At 35.2% G+C, this 9,811-nt stretch overlaps 1 protein-coding gene across 1 annotated transcript in view; it reads left to right on the forward strand.

The window, feature by feature from the left end:
- Positions 1 to 9,811, forward strand: part of LOC107745277 (receptor-type tyrosine-protein phosphatase O-like) — a 45,402-nt gene that overhangs the window by 26,852 nt on the left and 8,739 nt on the right. Inside the window, exons 10-16 of the mRNA XM_016559125.1 lie at positions 182 to 293; positions 374 to 537; positions 2,127 to 2,247; positions 2,543 to 2,676; positions 4,070 to 4,211; positions 8,277 to 8,397; positions 9,527 to 9,595. Of these exons, the coding sequence (XP_016414611.1) occupies positions 182 to 293; positions 374 to 537; positions 2,127 to 2,247; positions 2,543 to 2,676; positions 4,070 to 4,211; positions 8,277 to 8,397; positions 9,527 to 9,595 (863 nt within the window). The remainder of the gene's footprint in view (positions 1 to 181; positions 294 to 373; positions 538 to 2,126; positions 2,248 to 2,542; positions 2,677 to 4,069; positions 4,212 to 8,276; positions 8,398 to 9,526; positions 9,596 to 9,811) is intronic.

A 9,811-nucleotide genomic window follows, 5' to 3' on the forward strand; every position in this document is an offset into this window, starting at 1 on the left:
ATATATATAAATATAAATATATAATAGTATCTCAATCAAACTGAAATGAGACTGCTGCAGGTTTTTGAAAGTCAGAATCCTGGTTTGACTGAATGAAGCAGCTCAGCTGATCAGTAGAGATGCTGAGTGTGATGAGAAATACTGACTATTACAATCATGTTTACTGCGCTGTGGTCCTCAGAGAGTGACGGATCTGCTGCCGGCCTGGTTCTATCAGTTCCGCGTGACGATGGAGACGTGGTCCGAGCCGGCGCTGGTCTGCTGCAACGCTTCCACCGTCAGCTTCGTCACAGGTGCGCCGGTCACATGACCTCTGACCCGACCCGTGTCACTCACTAACTAACTAACTAACTGACCTGTGTGTGCTCGCCAGCTCCCGAAGCGCCTCACATCTCGACGGTGGAGTACTCTCACGGGACGCTGTTCGTGCGCTGGACTTACGGCGATCTGTTCACCGATCTCTCGCACTCACGCTTGCTGCACTGGCAGCTGACGGCCGCGGGGAAGAAGAGCGCGAGGAGACGCTACTCCATCCACGTGAGTCTCGGCGACAGACCCTGCTACATGAGCATCACCGCCACAAACAGCTGCTCATTATCAACACGTGTAGAGCAAGTACACTACATAATGTCTTCCCATTCTCCTCACATTCCATTGGTTTCCATCAGTGTTATTTAGTGTCATTGATTTGCTGTTATGGTTTTTATATTTTCTGTTTCGTTTTAATTTTTAGTAGTTTTAGTAAATTTGTTGTGTTTTTTTGTCATATTTATTAGTTTTTGGAGTATTTTAATGTCTGACTAATTTTTAATTAAGTTTTAGTTTTTAGTTTTTGTTATTTTTTCATATTTATTAGTTTTTTTAATGCCTGAATAATTTTTATTAGTTTTTGTTATTTTAGTATATTTTCTGTTTCATTTTAGTTTAAGTAGTTTTAGTAAATTTGTTAAATTTTTTCATATTTATTAGTTTTTGGAGTTTTTTTAAGTCTGAATAATTTTTTACTAAGTTGTAGATTTTAGTTTTTGTTATTTTAGTATATTTATTAGTTTTTTATGTCTGAATAATTTTTATAATTTTTTTGTTGTTTTCGTATATTTTTTGTTTCATTTTAATTTTAGTAGTGTTAGTAAATTTGTTGTTTTTAATATTTATTAGTTTTTGGAGTTTTTTTTATGTCTGAATTTTTTACTAAGTTGTAGATTTTAGTTTTTGTTATTTTAGTATATTTATTAGTTTTTTATGTCTGAATAATTTTTATTATTTTTTGTTATTTTAGTATATTTTATGTTTCATTTTAGTTTTTGTAGTTTTAGTAAATTTGTTTTTATAAATATATATATATTTTTTTTAAATGTTTTTTTCTGTTTTGTCTGAATAATTTGAGTTTTTAGTTTGTGTTATTTTAGTACTTCAACTTTACACAAAAATAAGAATGATGAGTAGTGGCCTCGGCGACTTGCTGAAATAAAACAAGTTAGTTAATGTTTATTTCAAGTCATATATTTATGGTTTTAGCTTTATCTAATAATGATAACCCTGTTTTCCACGGACATTTCATTCCTTTTTTTCATGTGATATTTATTTTTCTCAAACCACCCATACATTAATAAAAAAATATTAAATAAATATAATAATTTTAAAAACTACGTATGTATATATATATACATGAGCAGATTAGATATTCACTTATTATGGTGTTATTTTAAACATATGTAATTTATATAAAAAATGATTATGTATATTGTACACATGAAGAATCACAATCAGATCACATTCAAGTTTTTATTACATTAAATGATGCCCATCTTTTTATTTTTTAATCTAATTTTATTTATCATTAATTAGATTATAATTATAATGTTTATAGTAGCTAGTGATTTACCGCAGTAATATGAGGGTAAGACTCTCTGAGACTCATGAGATAATGAATCTAATTACCCAGCGCACACACACATTTATCTCACGTTTAATTAGCGACGGATGAATGTTTCCACACACATGGAGCCCAGCTGAGATGTATTACACAGACCTCTCCACTGAAGCCTGTGTGAATGTGCAGTGTCGCCATGGAGACGGTTGCTATGGGCTCCGACTCATCGCTGCGCCTGACGACTGTGTTTCAGGTGACCCGCAACATGATGAAGGCGTCTCTGGCTCTTCCTCCCGGAGACATCTACAACCTGACCGTGTCCGCCTGCACCGAGACGAGCCGCAACACGTCTGCGCCGCACATCATCAAACTCGGTCAGTGGCAGGTGAATGGGTGCCGTCAGAACGAGAGCTGATAAAAACATCACAAGTAATCCACAGCACTCAGTTAACTTCCTTTAGTGAATGTGAAGTCGGAGCTGTTCGCACAATCAAGTCCAGAACTAAAACTAAAAGCGCTGCTAGTTTACTGCTGAGCGTGTGTTTTCTGTTCTCGTAATAACTTCTTGTTCAGACGCTGTCAGGACTGTCGTGGCTGCTCCCTTTTATTTTAGTTGTTTTTAAGCTGTTTTCTTGTAAGTAGTGTGGCGTTTGGCTGTTTTGCGAACAGAACCGGCTCCTCCGAAGTCGCTGTACGTGGTCAACGCCACCGACGCGGCCGTCACGCTGCTCTGGACGGAGGACGGCGTCGTGGACTTCTATCAGATCGTCTGCAGACCGCTGCGAGTCAACAGAGAGAGCAAAGTAAGAGCTACTGATCAATATCATAACAACATCTGGAGATGCAGATCGTGATGGAGGTTCTTTATGGTTCTGTGTGTGATGATAAAAGCAGGAGGAATTTGTGCACTATAACTCAGTAACAATTTACAGCCAGGTTTCATTTGTTAACATTAGTTAACTACACTGAACTGAGGATGAGCAATGCTTCTACAGGAACATTAAACATTAGTCAATGCACTGAGAACTAACATAAACAATGAACTACTGTATTATTAACTAACATTAACAAAGAGAAATGTAATAATAATAATAATAATAATATAATAAAAAACAATAATAATAAAATAATATAATAAAAATAATAAAAAATAATAAAATAATAATAATAAAAAATAATAATCAGATGTTCATTGTTAGTTCATGTTAGATAATGCATTAATTAAATATAACAAATAATTTATTTATTCACGATTCGTAATTCATTAACACTTTACAGTAAGGTCCTACTAGTTAATGCAACATAAACTAACATTAACAGCGAGCAACACATTTGTTACAGTATTTATTAATCTTTGTAAAAAAATAAATAGTGCGGTCAAATCGATTAATCGCATCCAAAATAAAAGTTTGTGTTTACATAATATATGTGTATATATAAATACACACACATACTTGTATATATTTAAGAAATATTCATATTCATATTTATTTATGATTTATATTATACATAAATATACACAATACACACATATATTATGTAAACAAACTTTCACGATTAATCAATTTGACAGCACTATTAAAAATGCACCTTTTTTTTGTTTATTAGCTCACGTTAGCTCAGTTACATAATATTAATATTATAAAATAATGTTTGATTTTAATAACGTATTAGTAAATGTTAATTAGTAAATTAAATAAACTTAATAAATGCTTAAAGAATAATTTCCCAATGCTTAAAGAATAATTTTCCATGGTTAGTTTGTGATAACTAATGTAAAACCTTATTTTAAAGTGTTGCCACTCAGTAAAACTTTACAGTAAGGTCCTATTAGTTAACATTAGTTAATGCATTAACTAACAATTACCAATATATTTGTTACAGTAGTGCAGTCTTTGTTAAGGTTAGTTAGTAAAACTGTTCATTGTTAGTTTATGTTTCTCAGGTCCATAAATTAATAACAGATAATGCATCAGTTAATGTTGAAATTAACATTAACTAAGATTAATGAATGCTTTAGAAGTCATTGTAATTGTTAGTAACTAATTGTAACAAATGTGAAGTGTTACTGATGTGTTGTGATGTATTTCCGGATCCCGGCGCTTTAAAGCCTCAGCCTTCATCAGAATGGCAGCAGTGTATTGTGGGATCGAGGCTCGTCATGTGTGTGTGTGTGTGTGTGTGTGTGTGGTTCAGAAGGTGCATGAGCCACTGCTCACCGCCGCTCGTGTCGTGACCGTGTCAGGACTGCAGCCGTCCTCTTCATACAACTGCAGCGTGATCAGCAGCAGCTACAGCAGCGCCAGTGAGCCGGCGTTCATCACCGTCAGCACATCCGGTGAGGAGAGCTTTCACACACTGAGCTTCCGCCGCTCAATAACAGAGAAAAACACACACTGAGCCGCTTCCACCGTCCAATAACAGAGAAGAAACGCAACTGAGACTTTGTTTCTCATGACAAACTCGCAATTCTGAGAAATAAATTCGTAATTATGAGAAATAAAGTCACAATTGTGAGAAATAAAGTCAGAATTGCAAGATATTGTCACGGTCCGTGTGGAGAGATGAGGCGAGGACTCAGAGATGCAGCAATCGGGCTCTTTATTAATAATAAAAATAAACAAAACTAACAAAAGCTACCCCAAGGGGGAAAAACCGGCAGGAAGGCCAGAACAGGGCGCAGCTTGGCAAGGCCACACAGGAACAGGTATAGCAGGCTAAAACAAGGAGCACACAGACACATTAGACCACATACGACAAATAACGAAACAGCACAGGACTGCAAACACAAGGAGACTAAGTAGGGCAGGTAACGAGGGAGACACAGGTGGAATAACTGATACAATAATGAGGTAACAAGATGGGCGGGGTCAGACAATCGACAGTAATTATGAGAAATAAACTCAAAATTCTGAGAAATAAAGTCACAATTATGAGAAATAAAGTCAAAATTGTGAGAAATAAAGTTGCAATTATGAGAAATAAAGTCAAAATTCTGAGAAATAAAGTTGCAATTATGAGAAATAAAGTCAGAATTGTGAGAAATAAAGTTGCATCTCTAGAGAGCTGAGATGGCAGACCCTGTGAGCATTTCACTGTGCCCTGAACCTCTGTGTGTGCTGCTGGACAGAGTTTGATGTCCCTGTGCACAATCCTCCATCATCTCATGCTCAGCCTTGAATAAAACACCTGTAACAACAGGACGCAGACTGACATATGAGCTGCAGGCTTACAGAACATTTCCCATGTGGTTACAAACATCAGTCTTCTCTCATTCTGTACTCCAATTTCAAGAAGATCTCTTGAGTTATTATTCCATTAAATTAAAAAGTATATTGTGTATAAATAAAATATTTAAAAATATTTTACAATAATATGCAATATAATTAAAATATATAATAAAACATTTAACATATTTAACATTATTTAACAATTTGCAGTACAATATGTTGATGTACACAATAAGAGTGTAATAGTGTGGATCTGTAATTAAATTCAGTAAAAATCTGTTGCATTTTTGAAACTTCACATTCGGATTCTAAGAGTAACTTTATTTCTTTTTTACTCTCCTGAAATTGCAGTGTGTAGAACTGTACCTTTCTGAAGGTCATTACTCCACTTTCCAGCAGCAGTGCAAAAGATATTTATCCATCTCTCTCTATCTCACTTTTCCTATGACTTTTAAGCCCTGATATTTTCAGATGAGGAGTCAAACAGCCAAATGAGCACTCTCTTTGTCAGAAACAGAAAAAGCCAGATGTTTCTCTCACTCTCTCATTTTTTACTGGGAAACTAAAGCCAAGTTGAATTCCAGGTCTCACCTGTAATGATCCAAATCATTCCAGACACCCTGTTGGGAAGTACACATGCTGCTGATTACCTGACATTTCATCTTGGGTGGAAAAACACCCTGAACGCATGCTGGAAATTTCTCGACAGTGTCAGATGACATCCCCAGTTTTTATATGTTATGTATAAAAAAGTGTTTTGCGCAAAATTCTAAACCAAAAATATTGCCTCCCTTTCAATCAAAAGTTGGAATTTGAATTGGAAATTATACAATGTAAAAAAATAATATAATAATAATAATAAAAATAATAAAATAATAATAATAAAAAATAATAATCAGATGTTCATTGTTAGTTCATGTTAGATAATGCATTAATTAAATATAACAAATAATTTATTTATTCACGATTCGTAATTCATTAACACTTTACAGTAAGGTCCTACTAGTTAATGCAACATAAACTAACATTAACAGCGAGCAACACATTTGTTACAGTATTTATTAATCTTTGTAAAAAAATAAATAGTGCGGTCAAATCGATTAATCGCATCCAAAATAAAAGTTTGTGTTTACATAATATATGTGTATATATAAATACACACACATACTTGTATATATTTAAGAAATATTCATATTCATATTTATTTATGATTTATATTATACATAAATATACACAATACACACATATATTATGTAAACAAACTTTCACGATTAATCAATTTGACAGCACTATTAAAAATGCACCTTTTTTTTGTTTATTAGCTCACGTTAGCTCAGTTACATAATATTAATATTATAAAATAATGTTTGATTTTAATAACGTATTAGTAAATGTTAATTAGTAAATTAAATAAACTTAATAAATGCTTAAAGAATAATTTCCCAATGCTTAAAGAATAATTTTCCATGGTTAGTTTGTGATAACTAATGTAAAACCTTATTTTAAAGTGTTGCCACTCAGTAAAACTTTACAGTAAGGTCCTATTAGTTAACATTAGTTAATGCATTAACTAACAATTACCAATATATTTGTTACAGTAGTGCAGTCTTTGTTAAGGTTAGTTAGTAAAACTGTTCATTGTTAGTTTATGTTTCTCAGGTCCATAAATTAATAACAGATAATGCATCAGTTAATGTTGAAATTAACATTAACTAAGATTAATGAATGCTTTAGAAGTCATTGTAATTGTTAGTAACTAATTGTAACAAATGTGAAGTGTTACTGATGTGTTGTGATGTATTTCCGGATCCCGGCGCTTTAAAGCCTCAGCCTTCATCAGAATGGCAGCAGTGTATTGTGGGATCGAGGCTCGTCATGTGTGTGTGTGTGTGTGTGTGTGTGTGGTTCAGAAGGTGCATGAGCCACTGCTCACCGCCGCTCGTGTCGTGACCGTGTCAGGACTGCAGCCGTCCTCTTCATACAACTGCAGCGTGATCAGCAGCAGCTACAGCAGCGCCAGTGAGCCGGCGTTCATCACCGTCAGCACATCCGGTGAGGAGAGCTTTCACACACTGAGCTTCCGCCGCTCAATAACAGAGAAAAACACACACTGAGCCGCTTCCACCGTCCAATAACAGAGAAGAAACGCAACTGAGACTTTGTTTCTCATGACAAACTCGCAATTCTGAGAAATAAATTCGTAATTATGAGAAATAAAGTCACAATTGTGAGAAATAAAGTCAGAATTGCAAGATATTGTCACGGTCCGTGTGGAGAGATGAGGCGAGGACTCAGAGATGCAGCAATCGGGCTCTTTATTAATAATAAAAATAAACAAAACTAACAAAAGCTACCCCAAGGGGGAAAAACCGGCAGGAAGGCCAGAACAGGGCGCAGCTTGGCAAGGCCACACAGGAACAGGTATAGCAGGCTAAAACAAGGAGCACACAGACACATTAGACCACATACGACAAATAACGAAACAGCACAGGACTGCAAACACAAGGAGACTAAGTAGGGCAGGTAACGAGGGAGACACAGGTGGAATAACTGATACAATAATGAGGTAACAAGATGGGCGGGGTCAGACAATCGACAGTAATTATGAGAAATAAACTCAAAATTCTGAGAAATAAAGTCACAATTATGAGAAATAAAGTCAAAATTGTGAGAAATAAAGTTGCAATTATGAGAAATAAAGTCAAAATTCTGAGAAATAAAGTTGCAATTATGAGAAATAAAGTCAAAATTCTGAGAAATAAAGTTGCAATTATGAGAAATAAAGTCAGAATTGTGAGAAATAAAGTAAAAATTGCAAGATATAAACTTGTAATTGCGAGAAAAAGTCAGAATTTTAAGATTGAAATTCAGAGAAAAAGCCAGAATCGCTAGATATAAACTCATTAATGCAAGAAAATAAAGTTGCACTGATTAGAAAAAAAGTCGGAATTGAAAGATATAAACTCTTAATTGTGACTTTTTTTCTCAGAATTGCAATTTGCGATTCTGACTTCACAACACACGCAGTTGCGCGGTTACATCTCAGTTAAGCGGCGGAAATGAGCTTTCGTAGTTCTGAGCTCTGTTTCTCTCAGACTGGTGAATTGAAGAGTTCAGTGTCTCAGTGAATGAAGCTGTAGTGTGTGTGTGTGTGTGTGTGTGTGTGTGTGCAGTGCGCGAGATGAACCCGAGTGTGGCGGCGATCTCTGCGCTGGCGGTTCTCAGTGTTCTGCTCATCAGTCTGCTGGCGTTCTTTCTGCTGGTGCTGCGCAAGAAACACATGGAGCTGAGCCGGTGAGCAACATCACTCAGCTCATTCACATTCATGCTTTAACAGAAAATCAGCCGCTCATCATGTGACTCTACAAATTTTTTGGTTGCAAAAAGTCAGTACTTTTGTCATTTTCCAGTACTTGAGATGCAAAGTGACTTGGAATATTGTTTTATGGAAAATGCATCAAAAGCTAAAAACAAAAACAGATAATGGGCTCAGAAGAATCAACTTAATTAAAAGGGAAAACAAGATGATTTTTTTTGACTCCTTCAGATGTTTGTTCCAGTTTTAAGCAAAAACTCACTTCATTTTGATGCATTTTTATTAAAACAAGACTAATATCTTGCTTCTCAAGTAAATGTGTCTTGATTTAAGAAGTAGTTTACGCTGTCATCGTTTACTCATTGAGATGCTGTAAAATGTCCCGGTTATGTTTTTGTTGATTTGGACCCCATCGACTTTCACTGTGTTTGCAAAAACAGCGGAAACACACTTCAGAATGTCTTAGTTTGTGTTTCGCAGAAGAAAAGCATTCGACGTAAGGGTGAGCAGTGATGGGGAAAGTTACTTTTAAAAGTAATCCATTACAATATTGTGTAACTAAGTAACTAATTGCGTTACATAGTTACTTTTTATTGAAAGTAATGCATTACGTTACTTTTTGTCACCTGAGCTGGGCTTGTTTATTTCTTTTTTTAATAACAAAAAACCCATATGTTATATTTTTGGCAACTATAAGGACCCTTTAACAGCTAAAATTAAATTAATAAACCTGCAGTAACTTGCATTACTTATTTGAAAGCGTATCTCAGATATTTCGTTTTAAATTTAAAAGTAATTCATTACTTTACTAGTTACTTTAAAAAAAGTAATCTGATTACTTAACTCACGTTACTTTGATGCGTCAAAAATTATGACAGCCTTCTTATTTTGAGTTTCCGTTACCGGCAGGAGTAATATCTGTGATATTTTTTTATTACTTTATTTAATACTGTAAAACGAGAAACATAATTTTTGCAGTGTAATGCACATGGATTGCAATGTTTCAGAATCTGAAAGTGCATTGGATTAGTGCGGATTGATGAAATTAGTGCTACATTTAAGTGATTTTTGAGCAGTTAATGGTCTTTATCATTTGTCTGATTTCAGGGAGTGCGGCGCTGAAACCTTCGTGAATTTCGCTTCTTTCGAGCGAGACGGGAAGCTGCCGTATAACTGGTAGGAGCTCCTTTAAGTGATGTTAATGGTCTTTATCATTTGTCTGATTTCAGGGAGTGCGGCGCTGAAACCTTCGTGAATTTCGTGAATTTCGAGCGAGACGGGAAGCTGCCGTATAACTGGTAGGAGCTCCTGCGTTTCTCGCTCTCAATCAATCACACACACACACACACACACCACACACCCTCACACGCTCACACACACACACACACACAC

Source organism: Sinocyclocheilus rhinocerous, unplaced genomic scaffold (assembly GCF_001515625.1).
Source record: "Sinocyclocheilus rhinocerous isolate Xijiao unplaced genomic scaffold, SAMN03320098_v1.1 scaffold2875, whole genome shotgun sequence".
Classification (NCBI taxonomy): domain Eukaryota; kingdom Metazoa; phylum Chordata; class Actinopteri; order Cypriniformes; family Cyprinidae; genus Sinocyclocheilus; species Sinocyclocheilus rhinocerous.